The following is an 18,398-nucleotide window of genomic DNA, read 5'->3' on the forward strand; positions in this document are numbered from 1 at the left end:
CATGGTCACTCAACTTCTGACCTTGCTACAGCCTTGGTTCAAGTATGGACAAAAGAACTGAATTCCAGATACAAGGTGAGAGTATTGGGCCTTTATATCAAGGCCACATTTGACCAAATGTAGCATCAAGGAACCCTAGCAAAACTGGAATCAATGGGTATCGGGCACAGATGTTTCACTGGTTGGAGTCATAGTTGGCACATAGGAAGATGATTGTGGTTGTTGGATATCAGTTATCTCAGCTCCCAGGACAATGATGGTACAACGTTCAGTGCCATCCTCGACATCTGAAGTACTGAAGCAGTCCATGTTCAAATGCAATAAGATCTGGACAATATCCAGGCTTGGGCTGACAAATGGCAACTAACAAATGCCAGGCAATGACCATCTTCAACAAGAATTAATCTAACCATTGCTCCTTTACATTCAGTCATTGCCATCACTGAATGCCCTACCACCAACATCCTGGCAGAGACCAGTGATCAGGAACTCAAATGGTCCCATCACGTAAACACAGTGGCTACAGAGGCTAGGAATACTGCGGCAAGTCACTCACCTCCTGACTTTCCAAAACCTGTCCACCATCTACAATTCACAATTCAGGAGTGTAAAGGAATACTTTCCACTTAGCTGGATGGGTACAGCTCTAATAATATTCAAGAAGCTTGACACCATCCATGACAAAGCAGCCTGCTTGATTAGCACCATATCCACAAGCAGCCATTCTCTCGACCACCACCATTCAGCAGCAGCAGTATATACTATCTACAAAATGCACTGCAGAAATTCATCAAGAATCCATAGGCAGCACTTTTCAATCTCTCAACCACTTCTATCTAGAAGGACAAAGGCAGCAGATACATTACTGAACTAAGTGAGTTTTTCCTGACAATCGACAATGGATTCACGGTCATCATTAGATTTTTAATTCTCATTTTCAAACTGAATTCAAATTCTACCATCTGCCATGGCAGGATTCACACCTGGGTCCTCAGAACATTACCTGATCTCTGGATTAACAGTCCATTGATAATACCATTAGGCCATCACTTCTCCCATAGAGGTGAGGAATATTGCTGCGAGTAACTCACTTCCTGACTTCCCAAAGCTTGGCCACCATCTACACAGCTCAAGTCAGGAGTATATGGGATACTGGCCACTACCAGGATGGGTGCAGATCCAACAACAATCAAGAAGCTTGACACCATCCATGACAAAGCAGTCCACTTTATCAGCACCACATCCACAAATATTCATGCACTTCACAAGCAACCATCTTTGACAGTAATGTATACTATCAACACTATTTTGGACTAAGTGCTATGTAACGAGACAGACTTTATAAAAGACCTTAAAGCCAGAGAATATTTAGGAAGTAGCGATCATAATATGGTAAAGTTCACTCTGCAGTTTGAAAGAGAGAAGGCAAAATCAGATGTAATGATGTCACAGTTAAATAAAGGTATTTACAGGGGCATGAGAGAGGAACTGATGACAATCGACTGGAAGCACAGCCTAGTGGGGAAGACAGTAGGGCGACAATGGCAGGAGTTTCTGGGTATAATCAAGGACACAGTACAGAGGTTCATTCCAAAGAAAAGAAAGATTACCTGGGAGGGGATTAGACAACCATGGCTGACAAAATTAAAAATCACACAACACCAGGTTATAGTCCAACAGGTTTAATTGGAAGCACACTAGCTTTCAGAGTGACGCTCCTTCATCAGGTGATTGTGCTCTGAAAACTAGTGTGCTTCGAATTAAACCTGTTGGACTATAACCTGGTGTTGTGTGATTTTTAACTTTGTACACCCCAGTCCAACACTGGCATCTCCGATTCATGGCTGACAAAGGAAGTCAAGAAATGTATCATAGAAAAAGAGCCTATTAAGTGGCCAAGAGCACTGGGAAATCAGAAGATTGGGAAGACTACAAAAACAAACAGAGGATAACAAAGAGAGAAATAAGGAAGGAGAGGATCAAATATGAAGCTAGCCTGTAATATTAAAAATAATAGTAAAAGTTACTTTCAATACATAAACAAACGAGAGGCAAAAATAGAGATTGCACCACTCCAAATTGATGCAGAAAGGCTAGTGATGGGAGATAAGGAAATAGCTGAAGAACTTAATAAATACTTTGTGTCAGTCTTCACAGTGGAATGCATGAGTAATAAATCAACAATTAAGGAGAGTCAAGGGGCAGAGTTGGGTATGGTGGCCATTACTAAGGAGAAAGTATTCAATAAGCTAAAAGGTCTAAAAATTGATAAATCTCCTGGCCCTGATGGTCTACATCCTAGAGTTCTGAGGGGGGTGGCTAAAGAAATAGCGGAGTTGTTAGTTGTAATTTTTCAAAGATCACTGGAGTCAGGGAAAGTCCCAGATGATTGGAAAATCGCTGTTGTAACCCCCTTGTTCAAGAAAGGATCAAGACAAAAGATGGAAAATTATAGGTTGATTAGTCTAACCTCAGTTATAGGTAAAATTCTAGAATTCATCATTAAGGATGAAATTTCTAAATTCTCGGAAGTGCAGAGTTGGATTAGAACAAGTCAGTAAGGGGAGGTCGTGCCTGACAAACCTGTTAGAATTCTTTGAAGAGGTAACAAGTAGGTTAGACCGGGGAAACCCAGTGGATATTATCTACCTTGACTTCCAAAATGCCTTTGATAAGGTGCCTCATGGGAGGCAGCGGAGTAAGATGAGGGCCCATGGTGTTAGAGGTGAGCTACTGACATAGATTGAGGATTGGCTGTCTGACAGAAGGCAGAGAGTTGAGATAAACGGTTCTTTTTTGGAATGGCAGCTAGTAACAAGTGGTGTCCCGCAGGGTTCAGTGTTGGGGCCGCAGCTGTTCACTTTATATATTAATGATCTGGAAGAAGTGACTGAGGGCATTCTGGTGAGGTTTGCCGATGATACGAAGTTGGTGGACAGGCAGTTCTGAGGAGGTGGAGAGGCTACAGAAAGATTTAGACAGTTTAGGAGAGTGGTCCAAGAAATGGCTGATAAAATTCAATGTGAGCAAATGCGAGGTCTTGCACTTTGGAAAAAGAACACAGGCATGGACTATTTTCTAAACAGTGAGAAAATTCATAAAGCCAAAATACAAAGGGCTCTCGGAGTGCTAGTACAGGATTCTCTAAAGGTTGACTTGCAGGTTCAGTCCGTGATTAAGAAAGCAAATGAAATGTTGTCATTTATCTCAAGAGGGATGGAATGTAAAAGCAGTGAAGTGCTACTGAGACTTTAGAGAGCTCTGGCTCGGCCTCATTTAGAATACTGTGTCCAGTTTTGGGCCCCACATCTCAGGAAGGACATACTGGCATTGAAGCATTACAAGTGAAGATTCACACGGATGATCCCTGGAATGGTAGGCCATGATGAATGGCTGAGGATCCTGGGATTGTATTCATTAGAGTTTAGAAGGGGAGGGGAGATTGAGGGGAGGTCTAATAGAAACCTGTAAGATAATTCATGGCTTAGAAAGAGTGGCTGCTGGAAAATTGTTTCAGTCAGGCAGGGATACTAGGACCAGTGGGCACAGCCTTAGAATTAGAGGGGGTCAATTTAGAATGGAAATGAGGAGACATTTTTTCAGCCAGAGAGTGGTGGGCCTGTGGAATTCATTGCCCCGGAGCGCAGTGGAGGTGGGGACATTAAATGTCTTCAAGGCAGAGATTGATAAATTCTTAATTTTGCAAGGAATTAAGGGATACGGGGAGAGTATGGGTAAGTGATGTTGAAAAGCCCATCAGCTATGATTGAATGGCGGAGTGGACTCGATGGGCCGAATGGCCTTACTTCCACTCCTATTTCTTATGGGTCTTATGGTTTGACAATGCACAACAGAAATTTGCCAAAGACTCTTAGCACCTTCTAAACCCATGATCATTTCATATAGAAGGACAAGGGCAGCAGATATTTGGGAACACAACTAATCTGTAAGTTCCCCTCCAAGCCACTCACCATACTGACTTTGAAATATATTGTTGATCCTTCACTATTGCTGGGCAAAAATCATGGAACTCCATCTCTAAAGGTCAACACATACTGCAGCGGTTCAAGAAGGCAACTCTCCACCACCTTCTCAAGGGCAACTAGGGACAGGCAATAAATGTTGACCAGCCAATGATGTCCACGTCCCATGAGTGAAAAAAAGGCTAAGGAAGAAGGTGAATGCTTTGCTGTGCTCTGCAAGGGTAAGTGTTGATATCTTCTCTCTGCTATCTCCTTTGTCCTATCTCACACGTTTAGGGCCACCACTCACTCAAACTCTCCCACTGCACACAGCTCTCACCAAGGCACAAGGACTACCACTCTAACTTACATCATGCAAACAGCTCTCATCCACTCTATCTTCAAAAAACTATTAACTCTTCCTGCCTTCTGTGCTTCCCACCAACTCTCCAATTCATGATGTGGAGGAGTTGGTGTTGGACTGGGGTGAACAAAGTTAGAAATCACACATGAGCAGGTTATAGTCCTCCAGGTTTAGTTAGAAGGAGCAGCACTCTGAAAGCTAGTGCTTCCAAATAAACCTGTTGGACTATAACCTGGTGTTGTGTGATTTCTAATTTTCTCCTGTTCACGTCTCACCATGAATGGTTCTCTCATACACTTCCATTCTCGACAATCTATTCCTTTGACTCATTGCAGGAAAATATTGGCCCAGAATCCTGCTGACAGGGTCAAGACTGGCAGGGCTGAGAATGTCATAAACGAGGCTCTTCATGCCATATGAGGAGAAAATTCTCTGACTGGCTGAAGGAGAGCATAGTCACTCATCAGGAGACAGGCCACTGAACTGCTCTTACATTAACACAAATGTTAATTTATTCTCACACAATACCAGGTTATAGTCCAACAGGTTTAATTGGAAGCAACGCTCCTTCATCAGGTGATGAAAGAGCTCCTTCTATCATCTGATGAAGGAGTGTCGCTCCGAAAGCTAGTGTGCTTCCAATTAAACCTGTTGGACTATACCCTGGTGTTGTGTGATTTTTAACTTTGTACACCCCAGTCCAACACCGGCATCTCCAAATCATAATTTATTCTCAACATGCAAAAGCTTTTATGCCTGTTAGACAACTAATTCATGATCTACTGTTACTGGGTAGGCATCCAGTGAACATGTGCCCCCAAAGATGGCAGCATCAGATACCCTCACTCCAAACAGGAAGCCAATGAATGAGGATACGACTTTAATCTTAGTAGATGCATTTTCTAGAGTAGAGTCAGAAGCACAATCTGGTGAGCCCATCACAGACATATTTCCACAGCAGATCAAGAGGAAACATCCCAAAAGGCTGACAGAGATCAGGTACCTATTCAGCTCCAGGCAGAAAACAAGTCCATGGTCTTAGTCATGAATGACTTGGTCAAAATACAGAGGTGCAAAGGTATAGGTTTACCAAAGGCAGTTGATAAACTGGATCAAAGGATGGAGATGTCCACTAAAGTTTTCAGTACTGTACTCACCATTGCATATATGCATCTGGCTACCTCTATGGACAGGTTGGTTGGCACCATCGAGAATCAGGCCCAAGACACTCAGTGGCTCCCAGGCTAGCTGCAGAAATCAGGACTGTCTTAAACATAGTGGGAGGAGCAGGAGGAAGAAGAAAATCTGCTGAGGGCATATAGATGGCATGGGAGATGCATAATTGCAAATAATCTTACACTTTTGCAAGCTATCTTGACCTGCACTCCTAAAATATCTGACCTTGTGTCTTTGTTGCTGTCAGACCTGGTTAAATCACACCTGTGACACATGAACAGCTTCCAGATATTGCATGGATGAAACTAGGTATAATGGCCAAGTGCTGTTCACCTCTCACAAAAAAACTGCCTCCTTGACTGCAGCTAGCTCAGGGGACATCATGAATTCTTGAACTGTTGATGATTGTTGATGATTGCAGCCAAGGTATTACACTGAGGTTAAATGTAATTTGCAAGGATTGTGCTAAGGTCTGGTCTGCACATATCATTCCATAATAATACCCAAGATGAGAGTACAGCATCTTTGGAGGGAAAGTTTTATTCTATTAAACAAGTCTTCAAAGGAATGCAATTCAAGGCTGGGAGGTGTATAATGGGCAATTCATGTGTACCCTTTTCTTCATTGTCCGCTGAGAAAAGCTGACCAAAGCACTGTCTCACACAGGTTCAATGCTATCCTATCCAATTCAATGCAGGATATTCAAATATTTCAAACCTTGCAGTCTATACACGCTCTGAAACATTGAAGGCTAACAAACATTGGAAGGGTCAAAAGAACATGTCACAGCATTTGTCTCAATCTGTTGCCAATCAAGAAAGACATCATGATACCACTGTGACATGATATGCGGACTGAAACCTTAAGAGCTACTTTGCCTTACTGAACCCATGCTGTTGGTGTTACTCTGTGGTGCAAACCAGCCAACTGGCCAACTGAGCTAACCAACCTCCCATATCAATTTACTGTCTTACTGGTTGCTTTTTGCTTCTTTTTGCCTGATAGTTAGTAGGACATGTAATGCAACATAGAACATTACAGCACAGTACGGGCCCTTTGGCCCTCGATGTTGCGCTGACCTGTAAAACCAATCTGAAGCCGATCCACCATACACTATTCCATTATCATCCATACGTTTATCCAATGACCATTTAAATGTCCTTAAAGTTGGCAAGTCTACTACTGTTGAAGCCAGTTGGTTTCACACCCCTACTACTCTCTGAATAAAGAACTTACCTCTGACATCTGTCCTATACCTATCACTCCTCAATTTAAAGCTATGCCCCCTCATGCTAGCCATCACCATCTGAGGAAAAAGGCTCTCATCCACCCTATCTAACCCTCTGATGATCTCGTATGTCTCAATTAATTCGTCTCTCAACCTTCTTCTCTCTAACAAAAACACCTTCAAGTCCCTCATCTTTCCTCATAAGACCTTGCCCCCATACCAGGCAACATCCTAGTAAATCTTCTCTGAACCCTTTTGAAAGTTTCTACATTCTTCCTATAATGCGGTGACCAGACTGTATGCAATATTCCAAGTATTGCTGAACCTTGTGGCTCCGAAACTCAATCCTTCTACCAATAAAAGGTAACACACCGTATGCCTTCTTAACAACTCTATCAACCTGCGTGGCAACTTTCAGAGATCTACGTACATGGACACCGAGCTCTCTCTGCTCATCTACACTACCAAGAATCTTACCATTAGCCCAGTACGCTTTATTCCTGTTGCTCCTTCCAAAGTGAATCACCTCACACTATTCTGCATTAAACTCCATTTGCCACCTCTCAGCCCAGCTCTGAAACTTATCTATGTCCCTCAGTAACCTGCAACATCTTGCCGCATGACCCATAATTCCACCAACCTTAGTGTCATCCGCAAATTTATTAACCCATCCTTCTACAACCTCATCTAGGTCATTTATAAAAATGACAAACAGCAGTAGCTCCAAAACAGATCCTTGTGGTACACCACTCGTAACTGAACTCCAGGATGAACATTTTCCATCAACCACCACCCTCTGTCTACTTCCAGATAGCCAACCTCTGATCTGCTAAATCCCCCTCAATCCCATGCCTCTGTATTTTGTGCAATAGCCTACTGTGGGGAACCTTATCAAACATCTTACTGAAATCCATATACACCACATCAACCACTTTACCCTCATCTGAGTTGAGAGTGTGGTGCTGGAAAAGCACAGCACTCAGGCAGCATCTGAGGTGCAGGAGAATCAACATTTCAGACATAAGCCCTTCATCACGAATCCTCACTTTTTTCTACTTTACCCTCATCAACCTGTTTAGTCACCATCTCAAAGAACTTAATAAGGTTTGCAAGGCACAACCTACCCTTCACAAAACCATGTTGACTATCCCTAATCAACTTATTCCTCTCTGGATGATTATCCTATCTCTTATAAACTTTTCCAAGACTTTATCCACAACAGAAGTAAGGCTCTCTGGTCTATAATTACCAGGGTTGTCTCTACTCCCCTTCTTTAACAAGGGGAAAGTGAGGACTGCAGATGCTGGAGATCAGAGCTTAAAGATGTGTTGTTGGAAAAGCGCAGCAGGTCAGGCAGCATCAAAGGAACAGGAGAATTGACATTTCGGGCATAAGCCCTTCTTCAGGAATGAGGAGGGTGTGCCAAGCAGGCTAAGGTAAAAGATAGGGAGGAGGGACTTGGGGGAGGGGCGTTGGGAATACGATAGGTGGAAGGAGGTTAAGGTGAGGGTGATAGGCCGGAGACGGGGTGGAGGTAGAGAGGTCAGAAAGAAGATTGCAGGTCAAGAAGGTGGTGCTGTGTCTGAGGGTTGGGACTGAGAAAAGGTGGGGGGAGGGGAAATGAGAAAGTTGGAGAAATCTGCATTCATCCCTTGTGGTTAGAGGGTTCCTAGGTGGAAGATGAGGCACTCTTCCTCCAGACGTCGTGTTGCCATGGTCTGGTGATGGAGGAGGCTAAGGACCTGCATGTCCTTGGTGGAGTGGGAGGGGGAGTTAAAGTGTTCAGCCACAGGGTCGTTGGGTTGGTTGGTGCGGGTGTCCCAGAGGTGTTCTCTGAAACGTTCCGCAAGTAGGCGGCCTGTCTCCCCAATGTAGAGGAGACCACATCGGGTGCAGCGGATGCAGTAAATGATGTGTGTGGAGGTGCAGGTGAATTTCTGACGGATATGAAAGGATCCCTTGGGGCCTTGGAGGGAAGTGAGGGGGGAGGTGTGGGCGCAGGTTTTGCATTTCTTGTAGTTGCAGAGGAAGGTGCTGGAAGTGGAGGTTGGGTTGGTGGGGGGTGTGGATCTGATGAGGGAGTCGCCACCTCCAAACAGACCCCACCACCAAGGATATATTTCCCTCCCCTCCCATATCAGCGTTCCGGAAAGACCACTCCCTCCGCGACTCCCTCATCAGATCCACACCCCCCACCAACCCAACCTCCACTCCCGGCACCTTCCCCTGCAACTGCAAGAAATGCAAAACTTGCGCCCACACCTCCCCCCTCACTTCCCTCCAAGGCCCCAAGGGATCCTTCCATATCCGTCACAAATTCACCTGCACCTCCACACACATCATTTACTGCATCTGCTGCACCTGATGTGGCCTCCTCTACATTGGGGAGACAGGCCGCCTACTTGCGGAATGTTTAAGAGAACGCCTCTGGGACACCTGCACCAACCAACCCAACCGCCCCGTGGCTGAACACTTTAACTCCCCCTCCCACTCTGCCAAGGACATGCAGGTCCTTAGCCTCCCCCATCGCCAGACCATGGCAACACGACGCCTGGAGGAAGAGGGCCTCATCTTCGGCCTAGGAACCCTCCAACCACAAGGGATGAATGCAGATTTCTCCAGGTTTCTCATTTCCCCTCCCCCTACCTTTTCTCAGTCCCAGCCCTCAGACTCAGCACCGCCTTCTTGACCTGCAATCTTCTTTCCGACCTCTCCGCCCCCACCCCCTCTCCGGCCTATCACCCTCACCTTAACCTCCTTCCACCTATCATATTCCCAATGCCTCTCCCCCAAGTCCCTCCTCTCTACCTTTTATCTTAGCCTGCTTAGCCTGCTCATTCCTGAAGAAGGGCTTATGCCCGAAATGTTCCTTTGATGCTGCCTGACCTGCTGCGCTTTTCCAGCAACACTTCTTTAACAAGGGGACATTTGCTATCCGACAATCTTCTGGCACTATTCCTGTAGACAATGAAGACATAAAGATCAAAGCCAAAGGCTCTGCAATCTCCTCCCTGGCTTCCCACAGAATCCTAGGAAAAATCTCATCCAGCCCAGCGGATATATCTATTTTCACACTTTCCAGAATTGTTAACACCTCCTCCTTGTGAACCTCAATTCTGTCTAGGCTAGTAATCTGTATCTCAGTATTGTCCTCGACAATATTGTCTTTTTCCAGTGTGAATACTGATGAAACATATTCATTTAGCGCTTCCCCTATCTCATCAGACTCCACACACAACTTCCCACCACTATTGTTGATTGGCCCTAATCTTTCTCTCGTTATTATTTTACTTCTGATATACCAAGAGAAAGTTAGAGGATTTTCCCTGATCCTATCTGCCAACAACTTCTCATGTCCCCTCCTGGCTTTTCTTAGCTGTGTCTTTAGGTCTTTCCTGGCTAAATTGTAATTCTCAAGCGCCCTAACTGAGCCTTCACGCCGCATTCTTACATAAGCCTTCTCCTTCCTCTTGATAAGAGGTTCAACTTGTTTCGTAAACCGACCACTTCCTCCCTGCCTGACAGGTACATACTTATCAAGAACACGCAGTAGCTGTTCCTTGAATAGGCACCACATTTCAATTGTACCCATCCCCACGCAGTTTCCTTCCCCATCCTAAATCTTGCCTAATTGCATCATAATTGCCTTTCCCCAAGCAATGACTCTTGCCCTGCATTATATACCTATCTCTTGCTATTACTAAAGTAAACATAACCAAATTGTGGTCACTTTCACCAAAGTGCTCACCTACCTCCAAATCTAACACCGGGCCAGGTTCATTACCCAGCACCAAATCCAATGTTGCCTCACCCCTTGTTGGCTTGTCTACATACTGCGTCAGGAAACCATCCTGCACACATTGGACAAAAGCTAACCCATCTAAAGTACTCAAACTATAGTATTTCCAGTCAATATTTGGAAAGTTAATGTCCCCTATAACAACTACCCTGTTACTCTCGCTCCTATCTAGAATTATCATTCTATCATATCCTCAACATCTCTGGAACTGTTCAGAGGCCTATAGAAAACTCCCAACAGGGTGACCTCTCCTTTCCTGTTTCTAACCTCAGCCCATACTACTTCAGTAGACGAGTCATCAAACGTCCTTTCTGCCACTGTAATATCATCCTTGACTAAAAATGCCACACCTCCCCCTCTTTTATTATCTTCTCTGTTCTTGCTGAAACATCTAAATCTTGGAATCTGCAATAACCATTCCTGTCCCTGCTTTATCCATGTCTCAGAAATGGCCACAACATCAAAGTCCCAGGTACCAACCCATGCTGCAAGTTCACTCATCTTACTCTGGATGCTCCTGGTGTTGAAGCAGACACAATTCAAACAACCTTCCTGCTTGCCAGTGAACTCTTGCGACCTTGGAACCATATTTCTGACCTCACTGCTCTCAACCTCCAGGACACTGGAACTACAATTTAGGTACCCATCCCCTGCTGAATTAGTTTAAACCCTCCCGAATAGCATTAGGAAACATCCCCCCCAGGATATTGGTACCCCTCTGGTTCAGGTGTAGACCATCCTGTTTGTAGGGGTCCCATCTACCCTAGAATGAGCCCCAATTATCCAGGTACCCAAAACCCTCCCTCCTGCACCATCCCTGTCACCACATGTTTAACTCCTCTCTCTCTGTATTCCTTGCCTCGCTAGCACATGGCATGGACAACAAACCTGCTATAACAAATCTGTTTGTTCTAGCACTAAGCTTCCACCCAAGCTCCCTGAACTTCTGCCTTAAATCCCCATCCCTTTTCCTACCTATGTCATTAGTACCTATGTGAACCAAGACTTTGGACTGCTCCCCCTCAATGCTCCCGAAAACATAATCCGAGACATCACGAAACCTGTCAATTGGGAGGCAATACACCAACTATTAATCTGTTTTGGTTCCACAGAACCTCCTATCTGTCCCCTAACTATGGAGTCCCCAATGACTAATGCTCTGCTCATCTCCCCCCCACCCCTTCTGAGCAACAGAGACAGACTCTATGCCAGAGAACCTGTACCCCATGCCTTACCCTTGGTAACTCGTCACCCCCAACAGTATCCAAAACGGAATACATGTTATTGAGGGGAACGGCCACAGGCATTTCCTGCACTGCCTGCCGGTTCCCTTTCTGTCCCCTGACAGTAACCCATCTGCCTTTTTCTTGTACCTGAGATGTGACTACCTCCCTGTAACTCCTCTCAATAATCCCCTCTGCCTCCCGAATGATCCAAAGTTCATCCAGCTCCAGCTCCAGCTCCAGTTCCATAACATGGTTTTCGAGGAGCAATAATGTGTAGATACTTGAAAGTGGAATCACTTAAAGATATCAAATGTACAATCATAAGGATGACAAGACATTTATTTAGCAACAGTAACAGCCAGGGACTGAGAAAATAATAATAAGGTCATGTTTATTCTGCTCCAAGCACAGGTTGTTTTCCTTATTATCAATAGTATATTAAACAATTAAACAAAGTCCAAACCCAGCTCATTTATCCTGGAAGCATATTACAAATAGTTTCACTCTGGCTCCTCACGCTGAATGAGACATTCTTTTGTCATGCTCTGTGGAATGGACCTTCCTTGTCAATGAACTGATCCTTATCTATACCCTCATCCTCAGAGGATCACATTCAATTCCCCCCTTTCTTTGCATCCGAGACCATTCCCACTCCACCTCAGGCAGCTCCAGAGTAAAGAGCACTGCATGCTACAGTGATATGGCACATTCTTTCTGGGCTATATTGAAAGACTGCACTGGAGTGGTCCATGCATCTAAACCTATAGTCCATTCCATTGTGGCCCTGGAGAAACAGTGAGCAGTGTTATATATTTGTTCTGTGTCAGTCTGAGAAATTTGTAATCATGTTTTCAGACATGTTTGAAAGGGGTTACCCATGTCTCTCATTCTTGTATGGTTCAAGAACTACAGAAAGACGCTGGAACCAATGTGCTCGTACGTAAACATTATGGCAGTTCCCAGGAATTCCAGCTCAAACTTCTAAAAAGTGGCATCAGTTGTCACATATAATTTGAGTTTTGAAGGAATGTAAGCCTTTGACATTGAGAAACTCTAAAGGTTGATTATAGAGGACATTCAAAGCAAGCTGAGTGCATCTATCACACCGTGTACCTTGATGTACTTATGGCTTAAGGATGGCGGGAAGAGCCAACAGGTACCTAGTTGCTTCTTGAAATGAGTCACCAACATATAAAAAAAAATCAGAGTGATTGTGACCTTGACAGCCCTTGGGTAGGCATTGATATGCTGTCATTCTGAGCACAACTCCTGTTCCAGTAGATGACAAACTGTTGGTAATGGTCCAGGCCATCATTAGTCAGCACCTGTATTCTTTCTAAGAGTATTAGAAAATACAGCAAGGCCACAGATGTATTCTCCTCTGCCCCTGTCGGAGATCCGTACCTCCCTCTTTAGACTGTACAGCAGCTACTTGTCACGAACGTTAGAAATAAATTGTAGAAATCATGTGACAGGTCAGAAAACATCCAGATGCTATTAATCAGTTTTAAGAAGGACTATCAACCAACAACTAACCTGCCCTTTGGAGATTAACTTTTGCAGAGCACTGTTAAAACATGACTTGCTAATTGTTACCATCACATGTTGCTGAGCAAGTTCATCACGTGATGAATTGGGCACTGAGGCAGCCCAGCTACGTAATAAGGATCTTACTCTACTGATTTTTTAAGAAGTATTTAAATGAGTGCTTTTAATTATTTTGACATGTTCCCTGGATCTCTGTCCAACATGATGAATGCCACATGTGTGATATTAAACACTTTCTAGGCCGCCACTTGCAGAGAAAATTGTAAAAGAACATTTATGGATAAAATATTCCCAACAGATGACACCAGGAAAAAAAAACCTGATTGCTGTTCTACACTATAGTAAAGAACATTCATTATTGCCAAATCCTATAACATCAGCCAAAATACAACATAATAATACAAATGACAAAACCAGTGGATCAAAATATTTGACACAGCAGACAATTTACTAATAGCCAGTTGTAGATAAGTATTAAAGGAGGGGATACAGAGTATTTCTAAGTGCTATTGAGCTATTAGTACTAAAAGCTAACTTTGAAACCACCATAAGAATGTTACAATTTATACCTAGGACTAACCCAGCAATCACTAGATGGGTGTGAGAGAACAAACTTCAGAGTGACATCAATATTGGAGTTTGGAGTGCGGGGTGGATTTGTCTCTGATTGTCCCAATTCCAAATCTTGTTTTGCTCAGGCAGCTGTGTCATTTTTGCTGCTTGGAGCAGGGGGATAGATGGATGGAACATTGCTACAACATCTTGCCACAATGTCAGTAGGGCCATTGTGCAAACTGAAGATAACAAATTTTAACAAGGTTCTAAATTTAAACTTGCTGCTTTCTGAGAACTCAACTTTGTTAGTTGGACAATTTTCACTGTCAGGATCTAATTCTTACAAGCACGTAAATCTACTTTATGTAGACATGCATTTGTGATAGATGAATGGTAAACCATCCCAATAGGTGGCACCATTCTGTCAGTTATGACTTTGTAATTGAAATCTACAAGAAATGTGGGATTTTTAAAACGTCTTCATTTGTGGTGGAATTTTAAGATGCTAAAAAAAAGAGAGGGACAAAAACATGTTGTGTTTGGGTCGTGGTCTGATTTATTTTCCATCTCAAACAATTAACTTCACCAGTAAATTCTTTGGGATATAGATTTTCAAACTGAGTGTGTATTGCAAAGCAAATTTTTTAACACATTCATTTCCTAAATTAATAGCAAAGCCTATAACTTTCAAGACAGTAAAACGAAAAAACTTATTTATCAATAAATTATAATAAACAATTTTACTTTATGATAAGGAGTTCAACTTATAAAGTATTCACTTTTGAAATGTAATAACAACATTTCTGTGCAGAATACCTTGTTTTAGAGTTTAAACCTTTCGTCCTGGTTATACACCACAGAATATATTACACCAAAGCAGGTTCAAAGTCATATTAGCAATAAATGGAAATTTATATCTAATAAACACATTCCAATGAGCACATTTAATCTTTATATTTGGCAGCAAGATCAGAGATGCAAAGGAGGTTTAAAAGAGGTAAAATGGTTTACCTTAAATTCTGTCTCAATATTGGCTAATTGTGCTAGTTCATTACTGAGTTCCAAAGCCGTAAGGACTGGGTCTTCACTTGATAAAGACAAATGAGCAGCACTTGCTAATCCCTTGTATGCATTCATCCTGGACCTGGAATGACTAAAAGAATCTCGTTTTTGTTTCTCAGCACACTCACTGCATTTGCAAAAATAGTCATGGGGTTTCTCAATCCGTGCACCCTTCAGAAGGAGTATGTGTACAATCTCATATTCCTGGCAATGAGAAGCAAGAATGACTGGAGTAATGTCTTGGGAGAAACGTGTACCGTCCTCATCATAGGCGTAAAAATCATCGTCCCGAAGTTCTTGCTCAAGAGGGCTGATGGCCAAACGATGTCCCTGCGCAAAGGCTGAATGATTTAAAATTGCCTCCACTATCCTCACATAACCTTTGCTGATTGCCAGCAGTAGTCCATCACCAATCCGTGCAAGATTCTCTTTTTTTAAAAGGAGCTCTGTCACTTCCAGATGTTCATTTCCCACTGCAAGTTGTAAAGCGTTTTGCCCCATGTAGTCTACGCAATTGAAGTTCAAGGTCTTTGACTCCTCTAACATCTTGCGCACCACTGGTATATTTCCATATTCCGCTGCATCCAGAAAACGTTCCTCTTCAGGTGTCAAATTTTTGCCCCTCTCATTGAACATGTAGGCTGGACCTCTGATAGCCTGTCTCCTTCCCTTCTCACGAAGGGTGGTGTGCCTCCTGTGCATGGTTTGAATGTTGCTGTTATCCGAACTACAAAAGAAAATAGAAGAATACACAGGTATTGCATTTGCTAATTACAAAGTAAGTAGATACATTGACAGTTATTGATGTTTTTAAAAAAATATTAAGAAAAGCTAGCAATTAAAAAAAAAACCAGAAATACTATAATTGACCAGCTGTCGAATTGCTTCACATCAGAAAAGTAGTTTAGGTTGACTATTGATGCAAATCCTGTAGTATAATTAATGAGTCTTAGCAGCCAGTTTCCAAATATAGCTTTGTGTTTCAGATCCTGCACTGCACTGAACAGCTATCCCATGTGAACACAAGTATTAAATGCTATTTTGAATATTTTAAATTTAAATCCTCTGGTTTTGCCCTAATAAAAAACTTACTTGAATTTCATAAAATGTACTTAGGTGTTTAAAATATTTCCTTGACATTTCCCTAACTTTTTCTCCAACACTGGTCAGACCCAGAAGATTTAGGCTATTATGAATGTAATGAGCATAAACAGATGATAATTCCGAATAGTAGGTTTGGTCAGAGCATTGGTAATATTATCCTGATTTTTTTTTGTTCTCATTGAACTTCCTTCATCACGTATTCTGCATCATTCACGTACACAGCACCTTGCAACCCTTAGATGTCTATCATCTAGGATGACAAGGGCAGCAGAAGCATGGGAACACCACCACCTGCAAGTTCCCATGCAAACCACACACCCACAGACCCACACACCATCCTTATTCAGAATTATATTGCTATTTCTTCTATGACACTGGGACAAAGTCCTGGGGCTCCCTCCCATAACACTATGGCTGCACCCATACCATGTAAACTGATGGCAGCTCACTACTTTCTTAAGGGCAGTTAGGGATGGACAATAAATGTTGACCTGACCAGCGATGTCCACAACAATTCCATGAATGAATGAATTAAAAATTAAATAACCTACTGCTTTAATTCAAATGTCACAGCTTACTTTAGCTATTAAGTACCAACACTTGCCCATTGCCTGGGTTATCCTGGGTCCTGAGCTCCACCAAATGAAAATACGGAGGACTAATCTCTAAATGATACCCTGTCCCTTGCTCTGAGAGATACAAATACTGTCACAAAAATCTGGATGCTTGGTAGTTCACTGTATTTGCAGATGCCAGTTTTGGGAGAATCACTGAGCACAACTGAGCAGGTGCAGAGGAATTAGAAGTAGATTCTAAGGAACTAGCTTTCTGCTGGACAACTTTACATCTTACTGTAGGGAGGGATAAATGAAAACTTGCTACACCAACCCAATAAGGGAAAATTTACAAGAGGTATAAACTGACAACTGTTTGATACATTGGATTGGCTGCCAGGACGCTTCTGTATAGTGTTGTACTATTTGGAGGAACTGACCTCTCATCTGTGTGTTGTGCTTGTATAATACAATCCAGCAAAATATGGACTATGCTGTTTCTTCTATGCAGACAGCAGAGGGCAGGTGTGGTGCCTCTCAATTACATTTACTGGGGATACTCAGTGTGTTCAGTAATTGCTCAGATTATGAGATCCATTATTTCATGCAGATTACAAAGTGGTGAGTTTGCATCCAACAGGTTGTTTTATCTTAGGAAAGATGTGGAAGCTTTGGAGAGGGTGCAGAGAAGATTTACCAGGATGTTGCCTGGAATGGAGAGGAAGTCGTACGAGGATAGGTTGAGAGTTCTCGGCCTTTTCTCGTTGGAACGGCGAAGGATGAGGGGTGACTTGATAGAGGTTTATAAGATGATCAGAGGAATAGATAGAGTAGACAGTCAGAAACTTTTTCCCCGGGTACAACAGAGTGTTACAAGGGGACATAAATTTAAGGTGAAGGGTGGAAGGTATAGGGGAGATGTCAGGGGTGGGTTCTTTACCCAGAGAGTGGTGGGGGCATGGAATGCGCTGCCTGTGGGTGTGGTAGAGTCGGAATCATTGGCGACCTTTAAGCGGCATTTGGATAGGTACATGGATGGGTACTTAATCTAGGTTAGAAGTTCGGCACAACATCGTGGGCCGAAGGGCCTGTTCTGTGCTGTATTGTTCTATGTTCTATGTTCTATGTTCTATGTATGTTATCTCTTGTAATGTAAGAAATTGGATCTGGATATTGTGTATTTGAAGTATCCAGAGACATTTATCACAACTAACTACAATGTACACACATTACGTTCCACAGGCACATAAGTGTGTGGGCTTAAACTTAAGCTATTAGTTTACTGTAGTGGTAGGATTAAAAATGACATCTTCAGATTGTTGTGGGTTAATTGTTAAAGGTTAATTGCACATCTCAATGAGCAAATGAAATAAAGTGGAAAAGTACATGGGAAACAGGCCAAATGGGAAAGCAGCTTGTTTTGACTGAGGAATAACCATATGATACTCCACTGTTGTGAGAATTGTCCCACTTGACTGTCACATGGAGCCACCTGGAGGTTTTTTTATATAGTGGAATGTCCTGGAAAATGCTGCAAGTACCACAGAATGATGATATGGCATGTCATCTCAGATTCAAAATAATATTAATATCAGGGACTTTGCCCTATTCAATGGATTTTACCTTGGACTGGGCTTGCAAATAGTGTCAGGAACTCTGAGTTCTCCAGACCAGCCATTGTAAGCTGGGTGCCCAAAGGGCTGAAGACAATGAGACCCATTACTGAACATGTCTAAAGTAATTTAGGCGAACAGCTCCACTCATTAGTTTACATATGTTTTGAATATTTCTAAAGTAGATTACTGGTTAATGTATATATG

At 42.9% G+C, this 18,398-nt stretch overlaps 1 protein-coding gene across 1 annotated transcript in view; it reads right to left on the reverse strand.

Moving 5' to 3' along the window:
* Positions 1-18,398, reverse strand: part of LOC122556621 (short transient receptor potential channel 7-like) — a 152,095-nt gene that overhangs the window by 92,529 nt on the left and 41,168 nt on the right. Inside the window, exon 2 of the mRNA XM_043703527.2 lies at positions 14,870-15,647. Coding sequence (XP_043559462.2) covers positions 14,870-15,647 — 778 coding nt within the window. The remainder of the gene's footprint in view (positions 1-14,869; positions 15,648-18,398) is intronic.

The sequence above is a fragment of the Chiloscyllium plagiosum genome, unplaced genomic scaffold (genome assembly GCF_037043375.1).
Source record: "Chiloscyllium plagiosum isolate Xiang-an unplaced genomic scaffold, Cpla_swu_hap1 HiC_scaffold_16, whole genome shotgun sequence".
NCBI lineage: Eukaryota > Metazoa > Chordata > Chondrichthyes > Orectolobiformes > Hemiscylliidae > Chiloscyllium > Chiloscyllium plagiosum.